The 18,391-nt window shown below is 53.2% G+C and overlaps 1 protein-coding gene across 1 annotated transcript in view; it reads left to right on the top strand.

The window, feature by feature from the left end:
* LOC136610023 (dynein axonemal heavy chain 3-like) overlaps positions 1 to 18,391 on the top strand; it is a 1,175,415-nt gene that overhangs the window by 647,689 nt on the left and 509,335 nt on the right. The window contains exon 46 of the mRNA XM_066589293.1: positions 4,816 to 4,833. Coding sequence (XP_066445390.1) covers positions 4,816 to 4,833 — 18 coding nt within the window. The remainder of the gene's footprint in view (positions 1 to 4,815; positions 4,834 to 18,391) is intronic.

Below are 18,391 nucleotides of genomic sequence, written 5' to 3' on the forward strand. Positions count from 1 at the left end.
CAACTGTTTGAGCGCAAGTACGCCGCCACGCACCCGCACGCTCAAGCGTTAAACGTGCACATAGCCAAATTGATCAGCCTGGAGATGCTGCCGTATAGGCTTGTGGAAACAAAGGCTTTCAAAAACATGATGGCGGCGGCCCCGCGCTACTCGGTTCCCAGTTGCCACTACTTTTCCCGATGTGCCGTCCCAGCCCTGCACGACCACGTCTCCCGAAACATTGTACGCGCCCTCACCAACGCGGTTACTGCCAAGGTCCACTTAACTACGGACACGTGGACAAGCACAGGCGAGCAGGGCCACTATATCTCCCTGGCGGCACATTGGGTGAATTTATTGGAGGCTGGGACTGAGTCAGAGCCTGGGAACGCTCACGTCCTACCCACCCCCAGAATTGCGGGCCCCAGCTCGGTGGTGGTATCTGCGGCGGTGTATGCTTCCTCCACTAAACCACCCTCCTCCTCCTACGCAACCTCTGTCTCGCAATCAAGATGTGTCAGCAGCAGCACGTCGCCACCAGTCGGTGTCGCGCGGGGTGGCAGCACAGCGGTGGGCAAGCGCCAGCAGGCCGTGCTGAAAGTACTCAGCTTAGGAGAGAAGAGGCACATGGCCGATGAACTGCTGCAGGGTCTGACAGAGCAGACCGACCGCTGGCTTTCGCCGCTGAGCCTCCAACCGGGCATGGTCGTGTGTGACAACGGCCGTAACCTGGTGGCGGCTCTGCAGCTCGGCAGCCTCATGCACGTGCCATGCCTGGCCCACGTCTTTAATTTGGTGGTTCAGCGCTTTCTGAAAAGCTACCCACGCTTGTCAGACCTGCTCGGAAAGGTGCGCCGGCTCTGCGCACATTTCCGCAAGTCCAACACGGACGCTGCCACCCTGCAGACCCTGCAGACCCTGCAACATCGGTTTAATCTGCCAGTGCACCGACTGCTGTGCGACGTGCCCACTCGGTGGAACTCTACGCTCCACATGTTGGCCAGGCTCTATGAGCAACGTAGAGCTATAGTGGAATACCAACTCCAACATGGGCGGCGTAGTGGGAGTCAGCCTCCTCAATTCTTTACAGAAGAGTGCACCTGGTTGGCAGACATCTGCCAGGTCCTTGGAAACTTTGAGGAGTCTACCCAGATGGTGAGCAGCGATGCTGCAATCATTAGCATCACCATTCCTCTGCTATGCCTCTTGAGAAGTTCCCTGCAAAGCATAAAGGCAGACGATTTGCGTTCGGAAACGGAGGCGGGGGAAGACAGTATTTTGCCGGATAGTCAGAGCACCCTCATGTCTATATCTCAGCGCGTTGAGGAGGAGGAGGGGGAGGAGCATGAGGAGGAGGGGGAAGAGACAGCTTGGCCCACTGCTGAGGGTACCCATGCTGCTTACCTGTCATCCTTTCAGCGTGTATGGCCTGAGGAGGAGGAGGAGGAGGATCCTGAAAGTGATCTTCCTAGTGAGGACAGCCATGTGTTGCGTACAGGTACCCTGGCACACATGGCTGACTTCATGTTAGGATGCCTTTCTCGTGACCCTCGCGTTACATGCATTCTGGCCACTACGGATTACTGGGTGTACACACTGCTCGACCCACGGTATAAGGAGAACCTTTCCACTCTCATACCCGAAGAGGAAAGGGGTTCGAGAGTGATGCTATACCACAGGACCCTGGCGGACAAACTGATGGTAAGATTCCCATCCGACAGCGCTAGTAGCAGAAGGCGCAATTCCGAGGGCCAGATAGTAGGGGAGGCGCGGAGATCAGGCAGCATGTATAGCGTAGGCAGGGGAACACTCTCCAAGGCCTTTGCCAGCTTTATGGCTCCCTAGCAAGCGGACAGCAGCGGTACCTAAACAATACGTAGGCTGCACCCGCGGATGGAAGTATCGTTCTCTATCACCATCAAAAACGGGGACCTTTTAGCTTCATCAATCTGTGTATTATATTCATCCTCCTCCTCCTGCTCCTCCTCCTGAAACCTCACGTAATCACGCCGAACGGGCAATTTTTCTTAGGCTCACAAGGCTCAGTCATATGACTTTAGTAAACAATGTTTATACGTTTCAATTCTCACTAAAGCGTTGAAACTTGCACCTGAACCAATTTATATTTTTACTGGGCTGCTTCCAGGCCGAGGTACAAATTAAGCCACATTAACCAAAGCGATTAATGGGTTTCACCTGCCCTCTTGGTTGGGCATGGGCAATTTTTCTGAGGTACATTAGTACTGTTGGTACACCAATTTTTTTGGGCCCTTGCCTACAGTGTAATACTAGTAATTATTATGGGCTTTGCCTGCACTCATGGTACAGCAAGGTGTGTGGGGTTGGCCTACACTTTTGTCACATAAATGTAACTGGGGCCTTGTCTATACTGCAACTACTGAAATGTGCAAGAGACTGTTATCTCCCTAAACTGCTGCAACGGGAATGTTACTGTGGCCTGTCTTGACTGCTACTACTACTGAAATGGAACTAATACTGTGCTCCCCCTATACTGCTGCTTCAGAATTGTTACTGGGGCCTGTCTTGACTGCTACTACTACTGAAATGGAACCAATACTGTGCTCCCCCTATACTGCAGCTAGTGATATGTTACTGGGGCCTGTCTAGACTGCTACTACTACTGAAATGGAACTAATACTGTGCTCCCCCTATACTGCTGCTAGTGATATGTTACTGGGGCCTTTCCCTAATGCTACCGCTGAAATGTTACTAATTCTGGGCTCTACCTATACCGCTGCTAATGCTATGTCACTGGGGTGTGGAAACGGAGGCTTCCCAAAGACATGATGGTGGCGAGGCCATTTCCCACCAATGCGGTTACTGTTAAGGTGCATATAACCACGGACACGTGGAGAGGACACGTAGTGCCTCAAAAACATCCTCCTCCTCCAACAATGAAAACATTCTTGACAAATACCTTTGCATAGGTCCGTCTGGTGGCAGTCCAAGAATTTCACCTTTACCGACACAACAAGAGAGCCCCCCCACCGTCCCCCCGCCACGGCCCACTTAATCCTGGCTGCATTCCGAAAACCAACTAAATGAAACCGCGCTGCTAGGTCCGCAGTCGCCACCACATTCCCACCAACGCGGTTACTGTTAAGGTACATATTACCACTCTGACTGGGGCATGCGCTGTGGGCCGAAGCACACCTGTATTGTATGTGACGTTAGCTCTGCTGAGCAGGGCACTGCAATGGGATACATTAATGTACCGCCGAAGCCCACCTGCATTTAATCTGACGTTAGCTTTGCTGTCCAGGGCACTACAATGGGATATATTTATGTACCGCCGGTGGCTTCCTGGGACCCACCCATGCTGTCGGTCCACACGGAGTTGTGGCTGCCTGTGTCTACTTATAAAGATCCCCAGTCTGACTGGGGCATGCAGTGTGGGCCGAAGCCCAACTGCATTAAACCTGACGATACCTCAGCTGTGATGGGCAATGCAATGGGATATATTTATGTACCGCCGGTGGGTTCCAGGGAGCCACCCATACCATGGGTCCACAGGGACTTCACATTAGGGAGTTGTACCTGCCAGTGTCTATGTATTAAAAACCCCGGTCAGACTGGGGCATGCAGTGTGGGCCGAAGACCACCTGCATTTAATCGGACGTTACCTCAGCTGTGATGGGCAATGCAATGGGATATATTTATGTACCGCCGGTGGCTTCCTGGAACCCACCGATGCTGTCGGTCTACATGGAGTTGTAACTGCATGTGTCTACTTCTAAAGAACCCCAGTCTAACTGGGGCATGCAGTGTGGACCGAAGCCCACCTGCATTAAACCTGACGTTATCTCAGCTGTGATGGGCAATGCAATGGGATATATTTATGTACAGCCGGTGGGTTCCAGGGAGCCACCCCTGCTGTCGGTGCACACGGAATTCCCATTGCGGAGTTGTACCTGCCTGTGACTATTTAAAAAAAAACCCGGTCTGACTGGGGCATGCAGACACCTTGACAGAATAAATAGTGTGTGGCACATGGGTTCCCCATCGCTATGCCCACGTGTGCAGCTCCTGATGGCGGTGGCACAGGATTCTATTTCTCATTGCTTCTGTACAGCATTGTGGGCTATCGCCCCACCCCTTTTAAAGAGGGTCGCTGCCTAGCTGTGCCATGACACTCTGCTGCCACTTCTCCTGGGTTACATGCTGACCAACCGCCCCCCCCCACGACCCAGTGTCCACAGCGCACACCAAACTGTCCCTGCCCAGCCTTCAGCTGCCCTCATGCCACGCCACCCTCATGTCTATTTATAAGTGCGTCTGCCAGAGGAACCGCAGGCACACACTGCAGAGGGTTGGCACGGCTAGGCAGCGACCCTCTTTAAAAGGGGCGGGGCGATAGTCCACAATGCTGTAAATAAGCAATGAGAAATCCAATCCTGTGCCACCTCCATCTGGAACTGCACACGTGGGCATAGCAATGGGGAACCTATGTGCCACACACTATTCATTCTGTCAAGGTGTCTGCATGCCCCAGTCAGACTGCATGCCCCAGTCATACCGCGGTTTTTTATAAATAGTCACAGGCAGGTACAACTCCGCAATGGGAATTCCGTGTGCACCCACAGCATGGGTGGCTCCCTGGAACCCACCGGCTGTACATAAATGTATCCCATTGCAGTGCCCTGGACAGCAGAGCTAACGTCAGATTAAATGCAGGTGGGCTTCGGCCCACACTGCATGCCCCAGTCAGACTGGGGTTCTTTAGAAGTGGACACATGCAGTTACAACTCCCTGTGGACCCACAGCATGGGTGGCTCCCTGGAACCCACCGGCGGTACATAAATATATCCCATTGCATTGCCCATCACAGCTGAGGTAATAATGTCATGTTTAATGCAGGTTGGCTTCGGCCCACACTGCATGCCCCAGTCAGACTGGGGTTCTTTAGAAGTGGACACATGCAGTTACAACTCCCTGTGGACCCACAGCATGGGTGGCTCCCTGGAACCCACCGGCGGTACATAAATATATCCCATTGCAGTGCCCAACACAGCTGATGTAACGTCAGCTGTAATGCAGGTGGGCTAAAAATTAATTTGATTACACTGTAGGCGATGGCCCCCAAAAAGTACTAATGTACCTCAGAAAAATTGCCCATGCCCAACCAAGAGGGCAGGTGAAACCCATTAATCGCTTTGGTTAATGTGGCTTAATTGGTAACTAGGCCTGGAGGCAGCCCAGTTAAAATAAAAATTGGTTGAGGTGAAAGTTTCAACGCTTTAATGAGCATTGAAACGTATAAAAATTGTTTAGAAAAATTATATGACTGAGCCTTGTGGGCCTAAGAAAAATTGCCCGTTTGGCGTGATTATGTGAGGTTTCAGGAGGAGGAGCAGGAGGAGGAGGAGGAATATTATACACAGATTGATGAAGCAATCCCCGTTTTTGATGGGGATAGAGAACGATGCTTCCATCCGCGGGTGCAGCCTACGTATTGCTTAGGTATCGCTGCTCTCCGCTGGTGGAGAGGAGACGTCTGGGGAAATCCAGGCTTTGTTCATCTTGATGAGTGTAAGCCTGTCGGCACTGTCGGTTGACAGGCGGGTACGCTTATCCGTGATGATTTCCCCAGCCGCACTAAACACCCTCTCTGACAAGACGCTAGCCACAGGACAAGCAAGCACCTCCAGGGCATACAGCGCGAGTTCAGGCCACGTGTCCAGCTTTGACACCCAGTAGTTGTAGGGGGCAGAGGCGTCACGGAGGACGGTCGTGCGATCGGCTACGTACTCCCTCACCATCCTTTTACAGTGCTCCCGCCGACTCAGCCTTGACTGGGGAGCGGTGACACAGTCTTGCTGGGGAGTCATAAAGCTGTCAAGGGCCTTAGAGAGTGTTGCCCTGCTGTGCTGTACATGCTGCCTGATCTCTGCACCTCCCCTGCTACCTGGCCCTCGTAACTGCGCCTTCGGCCACTAGCGCTGTCGGATGGGAATCTTACCATCAGTTTGTCCGCCAGGGTCCTGTGGTATAGCATCACTCTCGAATCCCTTTCCTCTTCGGGTATGAGAGTGGAAAGGTTCTCCTTATACCGTGGGTCAAGCAGTGTGTACACCCAGTAATCCGTAGTGGCCAGAATGCGTTTAACGCGAGGGTCACGAGAAAGGCATCCTAACCTGAAGTCAGCCATGTGTGCCAGGGTACCTGTACGCAACACATGGCTGTCCTCACTAGGAAGATCACTTTCAGGATCCTCCTCCTCCTCCTCCTCCTCCTCCTCAGGCCATACACGCTGAAAGGATGACAGGCAAGCAGCATGTGTACCCTCAGCAGTGGGCCAAGCTGTCTCTTCCCCCTCCTCCTCATCTTCCTCCTCCTTCTCCTCCTCACCGCGCTGAGATATAGACAGGAGGGTGCTCTGACTATCCAGCGACATACTGTCTTCCCCCGGCTCTGTTTCCGAGCGCAAAGCGTCTGCCTTTATGCTTTGCAGGGAACTTCTCAAGAGGCATAGAAGAGGAATGGTGACGCTAATGATTGCAGCATCGCCGCTCACCACCTGGGTAGACTCCTCAAACTTTCCAAGGACCTGGCAGATGTCTGCCAACCAGGCCCACTCTTCTGAAAATAATTGAGGAGGCTGACTCCCACTGCGCCGCCCATGTTGGAGTTGGTATTCCACTATAGCTCTACGCTGCTCATAGAGCCTGGCCAACATGTGGAGTGTAGAGTTCCACCGTGTGGGCACGTCGCACAGCAGTCGGTGCACTGGCAGATTAAACCGATGTTGCAGGGTGCGCAGGATGGCAGCGTCCGTGTGGGACTTGCGGAAATGTGCGCAGAGCCGGCGCACCTTTCCGAGCAGGTCTGACAAGCGTGGGTAGCTTTTCAGAAAGCGCTGAACCACCAAATTAAAGATGTGGGCCAGGCATGGCACATGCGTGAGGCTGCCGAGCTGCAGAGCCGCCACCAGGTTACGGCCGTTGTCACACACGACCATGCCCGGTTGGAGGCTCAGCGGCGCAAGCCAGCGGTCGGTCTGCTCTGTCAGACGCTGCAGCAGTTCGTGGGCCGTTTGCCTCTTATCTCCTAAGCTGAGTAGTTTCAGCACGGCCTGCTGACGCTTGCCCACCGCTGTGCTGCCACGCCGCGCGACACCGACTGCTGGCGACGTGCTGCTGACACATCTTGATTGCGAGACAGAGGTTGCGTTGGAGGAGGAGGAGGAGGAGGAGGAGGAGGGTGCTTTAGTGGAGGAAGCATACACCGCCGCAGATACCACCACTGAGTATCTGAGCTGGGGCCCGCAAATCTGGGGGTGGGTAGGACGTGAGCGGTCCCAGGCTCTGACTCGGTCCCAGCCTCCACTAAATTCACCCACTGTGCCGTCAGGGAGATATAGTGGCCCTGCCCGTCTGTGCTTGTCCACGTGTCCGTTGTTAAGTGGACCTTGGCAGTAACCGCGTTGGTGAGGGCGCGTACAATGTTGCGGGAGACGTGGTCGTGCAGGGCTTGGACGGCACATCGGGAAAAGTAGTGGCGACTGGGAACTGAGTAGCGCGGGGTCGCCGCCGCCATCATACTTTTGCAGGACTCCGTTTCCACAACCCTATACGGCAGCATCTCCAGGCTGATAAATTTGGCTATGTGCACGTTTAACGCTTGAGCGTGCGGGTGCGTGGCGGCGTACTTGCGCTTGCGCTCAAACACTTGCGCTAGCGACGGCTGGACGGTGCGCTGAGAGACATTGGTGGATGGGGCCGAGGACAGCGGAGATGAGGGTGTGGGTGCAGGCCAGGAGACGGTAGTGCCTGTGTCCTCAGAGCGGGGTTGGATCTCAGTGGCAGGTTGGGGCACATGGGGAGAGGCAGCGGTGCAAACCGGAGGCGGTGAACGGCCTTCGTCCCACCTTGTGGGGTGCTTGGCCATCATATGTCTGCGCATGCTGGTGGTGGTGAGGCTGGTGGTGGTGGCTCCCCGGCTGATCTTGGCGCGACAAAGGTTGCACACCACTGTTCGTCGGTCGTCTGCACTCTCAGTGAAAAACTGCCAGACCTTTGAGCACCTCGGCCTCTGCAGGGTGGCATGGCGCGAGGGGGCGCTTTGGGAAACAGTTGGTGGATTATTCGGTCTGGCCCTGCCTCTACCCCTGGACACCGCACTGCCTCTTGCAACCTGCCCTGCTGCTGCCCTTGCCTCCCCCTCTGAAGACCTGTCCTCAGTAGGCGTAGCAAACCAGGTGGGGTCAGTCACCTCATTGTCCTGCTGCTCTTCCTCCGAATCCTCTGTGCGCTCCTCCCTCGGACTTACTGCCCTTACTACTACCTCACTGATAGACAACTGTGTCTCAACGTCATCGTCCTCCTCACCCACTGAAAGGTCTTGAGACAGTTGCCGGAAGTCCCCAGCCTCATACCCCGGACCCCGGGAACTTTCCAATGGTTGGGCATCAGTCACGATAAACTCCTCTGGTGGGAGAGGAACCACTGCTGCCCAAACTGAGCAGGGGCCCGAGAACAGTTCCTGGGAGTGTTCCCGCTCCTCAGAATGTCTCATTGTAATGGAGTGAGGAGGCTGGGAGGAAGGAGGAGCAGCAGCCAGAGGATTCTGAGTTGCAGCAGTGGACGGCGCAGAACTGTGGGTGGACGATAGATTGCTGGAAGCACTTTCTGCCATCCACGACAGGACCTGCTCACACTGCTCATTTTCTAATAAAGGTCTACCGCGTGGACCCATTAATTGTGCGATGAATGTGGGGACACCAGAAACGTGCCTCTCTCCTAATCCCGCAGCAGTCGGCTGCGATACACCTGGATCAGGAGCTCGGCCTGTGCCCACACCCTGACTTGGGCCTCCGCGTCCTCGGCCGCGTCCACGTCCTCTAGGCCTACCCCTACCCCTCAGCATGCTGTATTACTAGAGATGAGCGAACGTGTTCGTCCGAACTTGATATCCGTGCGGATATTAGGGTGTTCGGGATGTTCGTTATTCGTAACGAACACCATGCGTTGTTCGGGTTACTTTCACTTCCTTCCCTGAGACGTTAGCGCGCTTTTCTGGCCAATTGAAAGACAGGGAAGGCATTACAACTTCCCCCTGCGTCGTTCAAGCCCTATACCACCCTCCTGCAGTGAGTGGCTGGCGAGATCAGGTGTCCGCCTAATATAAAAGTCGGCCCCTCCCGCGGCTCGCCTTAGATGCCTTGGGAGTTAGATGAGGGACAGTGCTGTTTGTACCGGAGCTGCTGTAGGGAAAGAATTGGTAGTTAGTGTAGGCTTCAAGACCCCCAAAGGTCCTTATTAGGGCCACTGATAGCTGTGTGTTGGCTGCTGTTAGCAGTGGCAATTTTTTTCTTTCTCAAAATCGGCTCTGCAGAGCGTTGCATCCGGCATTAGGGACAGAAGTGTTGCATAGGCAGGGAGAGTGTTAGGAGTGAGTGTAGCCTTCAAGAACCTCAACGGTCCTTTCTAGGGCCATATTTAACCGTGTGCAGTACTGTGCTGGCTGCTGTTAGCTGTGCTGCATATTTTTTTTCTTCTCAAAATCGCCTCTGCAGAGCATTGCACCCTCCATTGATACTGCAGGGAAAGAATTGTGTAGGCAGGGCCACAACACAGTTTTTATTCATTGAATATACGCAGTGCGGCCTTTTGCTCGTAAAACAAGTGAAAAAAATTGTATTTGTCCTGCCTCTGTCCGTCCTAAGGGCTGTGTGTACGTGTCGGCTGCGTGTGCAACGTTTAAAAATCAGACGCACCCAGCTACGTTTTACTGCTGGCTTCGCCATTTGCTTTCCTTAATTGGGAAAAAAATACCAGCTCTGCCAGAGTTATAATAACTCTGCTACCCTCACGTTCTGTGACACATTAGCAGGAAAACAGCACAGTTATTAAACTTCTCATGTTCATTGAATATACGCAGTGCTGCCTTTTGGTGGAAAAAAACTGAAAGAAAATCTATCTGTCCTGCCTCTGTCCGTCCTAAGGGCTGTGTGTACGTGTCGGCTGCGTGTGCAACGTTTAAAAATCAGACACACCCAGCTACGTTTTACTGCTGGCTTCGCCATTTGCTTTCCTTAATTGGGAAAAAAATACCTGCTCTGCCAGAGTTATAATAACTCTGCTACCCTCACGTTCTGTGACACATTAGCAGGGCCACAGCACAGTTATTAAACTTCTCATGTTCATTGAATATACGCAGTGCTGCCTTTTGGTGGAAAAAAAACTGAAAAAAAATCTATCTGTCCTGCCTCTGTCCGTCCTAAGGGCTGTGTGTACGTGTCGGCTGCGTGTGCAACGTTTAAAAATCAGACGCACCCAGCTACGTTTTACTGCTGGCTTCACCATTTGCTTTCCTTAATTGGGAAAAAAATACCAGCTCTGCCAGAGTTATAATAACTCTGCTACCCTCACGTTCTGTGACACATTAGCAGGGCCGCAGCACAGTTATTAAACTTCTCATGTTCATTGAATATACGCAGTGCTGCCTTTTGGTGGAAAAAAACTGAAAAAAAATCTATCTGTCCTGCCTCTGTCCGTCCTAAGGGCTGTGTGTATGTGTCGGCTGCGTGTGCAACGTTTAAAAATCAGACGCACCCAGCTACGTTTTACTGCTGGCTTCGCCATTTGCTTTCCTTAATTGGGAAAAAATACCAGCTCTGCCAGAGTTATAATAACTCTGCTACCCTCACGTTCTGTGACACATTAGCAGGGCCACAGCACAGTTATTAAACTTCTCATGTTCATTGAATATACGCAGTGCTGCCTTTTGGTGGAAAAAAACTGAAAAAAAATCTATTTGTCCTGCCTCTGTCCGTCCTAAGGGTTGTGTGTACGTGTCGGCTGCGTGTGCAACGTTTAAAAATCAGACGCACCCAGCTACGTTTTACTCCTGGGTTCGCCATTTGCTTTCCTTAATTGGGAAAAAAATACCAGCTCTGCCAGAGTTATAATAACTCTGCTACCCTCACGTTCTGTGACACAGCAGGGCCACAGCACAGTTATTAAACTTAGATTATTCATTCACTAGAGGCAGTGGGGCCTTACGTTTTCAAAAAAGGGAAAAAATTATATTTGGCCTGCAGTCTTGCGCCAATTTATTTCCTGCCTGTGAAATCAAATCACTGGTAATACAGCATGCTGAGGGGTAGGGGTAGGCCTAGAGGACGTGGACGCGGCCGAGGACGCGGAGGGCCAAGTCAGGGTGTGGGCACAGGCCGAGCTCCTGATCCCGGTGTGTCGCAGCCGACTGCTGCGCGATTAGGAGAGAGGCACGTTTCTGGCGTCCCCACATTCATCGCCCAATTAATGGGTCCACGCGGGAGACGGTTATTAGAAAATGAGCAGTGTGAGCAGGTCCTGTCCTGGATGGCAGAAAGTGCTTCGAGCAACCTATCGTCAACACGCAGTTCTGCGCCGTCCACTGCTGCAAATCCGAATCCTCTGTCTGCTGCTCCTCCTTCCTCCCAGCCTCCTCACTCCACTACAATGACACCTGCTCAGGAGCGGGAACACTCCCAGGAACTGTTCTCGGGCCCCTGCTTAGATTGGGCAGCAGCGGTTCCTCTCCCACCAGAGGAGTTTATCGTCACTGATGCCCAACCATTCGAAAGTTCCCGGGGTCCGGGGGAAGAGGCTGGGGACTTCCGCCAACTGTCTCAACAACTTTCTGTGGGTGAGGAGGACGATGACGATCAGACACAGTTGTCTTGCAGTGAGGTAGTAGTAAGGGCAGTAAGTCCAAGGGAGCAGCACACAGAGGATTCGGAGGAAGAGCTGCAGGACGATGAGGTGACTGACCCCACCTGGTGTGCAACGCTTACTCAGGAGGACAGGTCTTCAGAGGGGGAGTCAAGGGCATCAGCAGGGCAGGTTGCAAGAGGCAGTGCGGTGGCCAGGGGTAGAGGCAGGGCCAGACCGAATAATCCACCAACTGTTTCCCAAAGCGCCCCCTCGCGCCATGCCACCCTGCAGAGGCCGAGGTGCTCTAAGGTCTGGCAGTTTTTCACAGAGACGCCTGACGACCGACGAACAGTGGTGTGCAACCTTTGTCGCGCAAAGCTCAGCCGGGGAGCCAACACCAACAGCCTCACCACCACCACCATGCGCAGACATATGATGGCCAAGCACCCCACAAGGTGGGACGAAGGCCGTTCAGCGCCTCCGGTTTGCACCCCTGCCTCTCCCCCTGTGCCCCAACCTGCCACTGAGATGCAACCTCCCTCTCAGGACACAGGCACTACCGCCTCATGGCCTCCACCCACACCCTCATCTCCGCTGTCCTCGGCCCCATCCAGCAGTGTAGTTCAGCGCACCGTCCAGCCGTCGCTTGCGCAACTGTTGGAGCGCAAGCGCAAGTACGCCGCCACGCACCCGCACGCTCAAACGTTAACCGTCCGCATAGCAAAATTCATCAGCCTGGAGATGCTGCCGTATAGGGTTGTGGAAACGGAGTCCTTCAAAAGTATCATGGAGGCCGCGGCCCCGCGCTACTCAGTTCCCAGTCGCCACTACTTTTCCCGATGTACCGTCCAAGCCCTGCACGACCACGTCTCCCGCAACATTGTACGCGCCCTCACCAACGCGGTTACTGCCACGGTCCACTTAACAACGCACACGTGGACAAGCACAGGCGGGCAGGGCCACTACATCTCCCTGACGGCACATTGGGTGAATTTAGTGGAGGCTGGGACAGAGTCAGAGCCTGGGACCGCTCACGTCCTACCCACCCCCAGAATTGCGGGCCCCAGCTCGGTGCTGGTATCTGCGGAGGTGTATGCTTCCTCCACTAAAGCACCCTCCTCCTCCTCTGTCTCGCAATCAAGATGTGTTAGCAGCAGCATGTCGCCAGCAGTCGGTGTCGCGCGGTGTGGCAGCACAGCGGTGGGCAAGCGTCAGCAGGCCGTGCTGAAACTACTCAGCTTAGGCGATAAGAGGCACACGGCCCACGAACTGCTGCAGGGTCTGACACAGCAGACCGACCGCTGGCTTGCGCCGCTGAGCCTCCAACCGGGCATGGTCGTGTGTGACAACGGCCGTAACCTGGTGGCTGCTCTGCAGCTCGGCAGCCTCACGCACGTGCCATGCCTGGCCCACGTCTTTAATTTGGTGGTTCAGCGCTTTCTGAAAAGCTACCCACGCTTGTCAGACCTGCTCGTAAAGGCGCGCCGGCTCTGCGCACATTTCCGCAAGTCCCACACGGACGCTGCCACCCTGCGCACCCTGCAACATCACTTTAAGCTGCCAGTGCACCGACTGCTGTGCGACGTGCCCACACGGTGGAACTCTACGCTCCACATGTTGGCCAGGCTCTATGAGCAGCGTAGAGCTATAGTCGAATACCAACTCCAACATGGGCGGCGCAGTGGGAGTCAGCCTCCTCAATTCCTTTCAGAAGAGTGGGCCTGGTTGGCAGACATCTGCCATGTCCTTGGTAATTTTGAGGAGTCTACCCAGGTGGTGAGCGGCGACCATTCCTCTGCTATGCATCTTGAGAAATTCCCTGCAAACCATAAAGGCAGCTGCTTTGCGCTCGGAAACGGGGGTGGTGGAAGACAGTATGCCGCTGGATAGTCAGGGCACCCTCCTGTCTATTTCTCAGCGCGTACAGGAGGAGGAGGAGGAGCATGAGGAGGATGAGGAGGAGGGGGAAGAGACAGCTTGGCCCGCTGCTGACGGTACACCGGCTGATTGCCTGTCATCCTTTCAGCGTGTATGGCCTGAGGAGGAGGAGGATCCTGGCAGTGATCTTCCTAGTGAAGACAGCCATGTGTTGCGTACAGGTACCCTGGCACACATGGCTGACTTCATGTTAGGATGCCTTTCTCGTGACCCTCGCGTTGCACGCATTCTGGCCACTACGGATTACTGGGTGTACACACTGCTCGACCCACGCTATAAGGAGAACCTGCCCACTCTCATTCCCGAAGAGGAAAGGGGTTCGAGAGTGTTGCTATACCACAGGACCCTTGCGGACAAGCTGATGGTAAAATTCCCAGCCGACAGCGCTAGTGGCAGAAGGCGCAGTACCGAGGGCAAGGTAGCAGGGGAGGTGCGGAGATCGAGCAGCATGTACATCCCAGGCAGTGCAACAGTCTTTAAGGGCCTGGCCAGCTTTATGGCTCCCCACCAAGACTATGTCACCGCTCCCCAGTCAAGGCTGAGTTGGCGGGAGCACTGTAAAAGGATGGTGAGGGAGTACGTAGCCGATCGCACGACCGTCCTCGGTGACGCCTCTGCCCCCTACAACTACTGGGTGTCGAAGCTGGACACGTGGCCTGAACTAGCGCTGTATGCCCTGGAGGTGCTTGCTTGTCCTGCGGCTAGCGTCTTGTCGGAGAGGGTGTTTAGTGCGGCTGGGGGAATCATCACAGATAAGCGTAGCCGCTTGTCAACCGACAGTGCCGACAGGCTAACACTCATCAAGATGAACAAAGGCTGGATTTCCCCAGACTTCTGTTCTCCACCAGCGGACAGCAGCGATACGTAAGCAATACGTATTATGCACCCGCGGATGGAAGCTACGTTCTCTCTCACCATCCAAAACGGGGACATTTCTGCTTCATCAATTTGTGTCTAATATTCCTCCTCCTCCTCCTGCTCCTCCTCCTGAAACCTCACGTAATCACGCTGAACGGGCAATTTTTCTTAGGGCCACAAGGCTCACTCAAATAATTTTTCTGAACAATTTTTATAAGTTTCAATGCGCTTATAAGCGTTGGAACTTTAACTTGAACCAATTTTTCGTTACACTGGGCTGCCTCCAGGCCTAGCTACCACTTAAGCCACATTAACCAAAGCGATTCACCTGCCATCTTGGTTGGGCATGGCCAATTTTTACTGAGGTACATTAGTACTGTTGGTACACCAATTTTTTGGGGCCCTCACCTACAGTGTAATCATAGCAATTTGTATGTTCTTCGCCTGCACTCATGGTACAGAAAGGTGTGTGGGGTTGGCCTACACTTTAGCTACATAAATGTAACTTGGGCCTTGGCTATACTAAGGCTACTGAAATGGAACTAAGACTGCGCTCCCACTATACTGCTGCTTCAGAATTGTTACTGGGGCCTGTCTTGAGTGCTACTATTGCTGACATGGAACGAAGACTGCGCTCCCGCTATACTGCTGCTTCGAAATTGTTACTGGGGCCTGTCTTGAGTGCTACTATTGCTGACATGGAACGAAGACTGCGCTCCCGCTATACTGCTGCTTCGGAATTGTTACTGGGGCCTGTCTTGAGTGCTACTATTGCTGACATGGAACGAAGACTGCGCTCCCGCTATACTGCTGCTTCAGAATTGTTACTGGGGCCTGTCTTGAGTGCTACTATTGCTGACATGGAACGAAGACTGCGCTCCCGCTATACTGCTGCTTCGGAATTGTTACTGGGGCCTGTCTTGAGTGCTACTATTGCTGACATGGAACGAAGACTGCGCTCCCGCTATACTGCTGCTTCGGAATTGTTACTGGGGCCTGTCTTGAGTGCTACTATTGCTGACATGGAACGAAGACTGCGCTCCCGCTATACTGCTGCTTCAGAATTGTTACTGGGGCCTGTCTTGAGTGCTACTATTGCTGACATGGAACGAAGACTGCGCTCCTCCTATAATGCTGCTACTGATATGTTAGTGGGGCCTGTCCTAATGCTACGGCTGAAATGTTACGAATTCTGGGCTCTGCCTATACCGCTGCTAATGGTATGTCTCTGGGGTGTGGAAAGAGAGGCTTCCCAAAGACATGATGGCGGCGAGGCCATTTCCCACCAACGCGGTTACTGTAAAGGTGCATATAACCACGGACACGTGTAGAGGACACGTAGTGCCTCAAAAACATCCCCCTCCTCCTCCAACAGGGAAAACAAACATTCTTGGCAAATGCCTTTGCATTGGTTCGTCTGGTGGCAGTCCAAGAATTTCACCTTTACCGACACTACAAGAGAGACCCCCCACCATCCCCCCGCCACGGCCCACTTAATCCTGGCCACATTCCGAAAACCAACAAAATAAAACCGCGCTACTAGGTCCGCAGTCACCACCACATTACCACCAACGCGGTTACTGTTAAGGTGCACATAACCACGGACACGTGGAGAGGACACGTAGTGCCTCAAAAACATCCCCCTCCTCCTCCAACAGGGAAAACATTCTTGGCAAATGCCTTTGCATTGGTTCGTCTGGTGGCAGTCCAAGAATTTCACCTTTACCGACACAACAAGAGAGCCCCCACACCATCCCCCCGCCACGGCCCACTTAATCCTGGCCGCATTCCGAAAACCAACAAAATACAACCGTGCTACTAGGTCCGCAGTCACCACCACATTACCACCAACGCGGTTACTGTTAAGGTGCATATAACCACGGACACGTGGAGAGGACACGTAGTGCCTCAAAAACATCCCCCTCCTCCTCCAACAGGGAAAACATTCTTGGCAAATGCCTTTGCATTGGTTCGTCTGGTGGCAGTCCAAGAATTTCACCTTTACCGACACAACAAGAGAGCCCCCACACCATCCCCCCGCCACGGCCCACTTAATCCTGGCCACATTCCGAAAACCAACAAAATACAACCGTGCTACTAGGTCCGCAGTCACCACCACATTACCACCAACGCGGTTACTGTTAAGGTGCATATAACCACGGACACGTGGAGAGGACACGTAGTGCCTCAAAAACATCCCCCTCCTCCTCCAACAGGGAAAACATTCTTGGCAAATGCCTTTGCATTGGTTCGTCTGGTGGCAGTCCAAGAATTTCACCTTTACCGACACTACAAGAGAGCCCCCACACCATCCTCCCGCCACGGCCCACTTAATCCTGGCCGCATTCCGAAAACCAACAAAATACAACCGTGGTACTAGGTCCGCAGTCACCACCACATTACCACCAACGCGGTTACTGTTAAGGTACATATTACCAGTCTGACTGGGGCATGCAGACACTTTGACAGAATGAATAGTGTGTGGCACATAGGTTCCCCATTGCTATGCCCACGTGTGCAGCTCCTGATGGCGGTGGCACAGGATTATATTTCTCATTGCTTCTGTACAGCATTGTGGGCTATCGCCCCGCCCCTTTTAAAGAGGGTCGCTGCCTAGCCGTGCCAACCCTCTGCAGTGTGTGCCTGCGGTTCCTCCTCATGGCAGACGCACTTCTAAATAGACATGAGGGTGGTGTGGCATGAGGGCAGCTGAAGGCTGCGCAGGGACACTTTGGTGTGCGCTGTGGGGGGGAGGGGGGGGCGGTTGGTCAGCATGTAACCCAGGAGAAGTGGCAGCGGAGTGTCATCCAGGCAGTGATTGTGCTTTGTTGTAGCTAGTGTGGTGCTTAGCAAAGGTATGCCATGCTAATGAGGGCTTTTCAGAAGTAAAAGTTGTTGGGAGGGGGGGGGCCCACTCTTGCCGGTATTGTGGCTTAATAGTGGGACCTGTGAACTTGAGATGCAGCCCAACATGTAGCCCCTCGCCTGCCCTATCCGTTTCTGTGTCATTCCCATCACTTTCTTGAATTGCCCAGATTTTCACACATGAAAACCTTAGCGAGCATCGGCGAAATACAAAAATGCTCTGGTCGCCCATTGACTTCGATGGGGTTCGTTATTCGAAACGAACCCTCGAACATCGCGGGAAGTTCGTTTCGAATAACGAACACTCGAACATTTTGGTGTTCGCTCATCTCTATGTATTACCAGTAATGCAGAAACAGAACGCTGTAATTAAATGTGCCGCTTATTGGCCTGTGGTTGGAGGCTGACTTCGCTTACGGAACGCCAGGAAATAATTTTGCGCAAGCCTGCCGTAACACTTAGCTGGCTGCGTATGAATTTGGAGAACTACTACACCCAGCACAGACCCAGAACACTGAGGACAGTCACAGGCAGCCCAAATAGATTTTTTCCCACAATTTTTTTTGCAAAGGCCCACTGCCTATATTCAATCAATAATATGTCTTCTGTCCCTGCCTAACCACCACTTCTGGCCCTAGGGTATGTCACAGAACTGCAGAGTGTTGCACTGTGAACTGCAACACAGCGGTGATTTCAGAGCCCAGACAGAGCCAGGAAATAATTTTGTGCAAGCCTGCTGTAACACTTAGCTGGCTGCGTATGAACTTGGAGAACTACTACATCCAGCACAGACCCAGAATACTGAGGACACTCACAGGCAGCCCAAATAGTTTTTTTCCCACAAATTTTTTTGCAAAGGCCCACTGCCTATATTCAATCAATAATATGTATTCTGTCCCTGCCTAAGCACTTCTGGCCCTGGGGTATGTCACAGAACTGCAGAGTGTTGCACTGTCAACTGCAACACAGCGGTGATTTCAGAGCCCAGACAGAGCCAGGAAATAATTTTGCAGGCCCACTGACTATATTCAATCAATATGTCTTCTATCCCTGCCTAAGCGCTTCTGGCCCTGGAGTATTACTGCAGGACG

The sequence above is a fragment of the Eleutherodactylus coqui genome, chromosome 2 (genome assembly GCF_035609145.1).
Source record: "Eleutherodactylus coqui strain aEleCoq1 chromosome 2, aEleCoq1.hap1, whole genome shotgun sequence".
Lineage (NCBI taxonomy): Eukaryota > Metazoa > Chordata > Amphibia > Anura > Eleutherodactylidae > Eleutherodactylus > Eleutherodactylus coqui.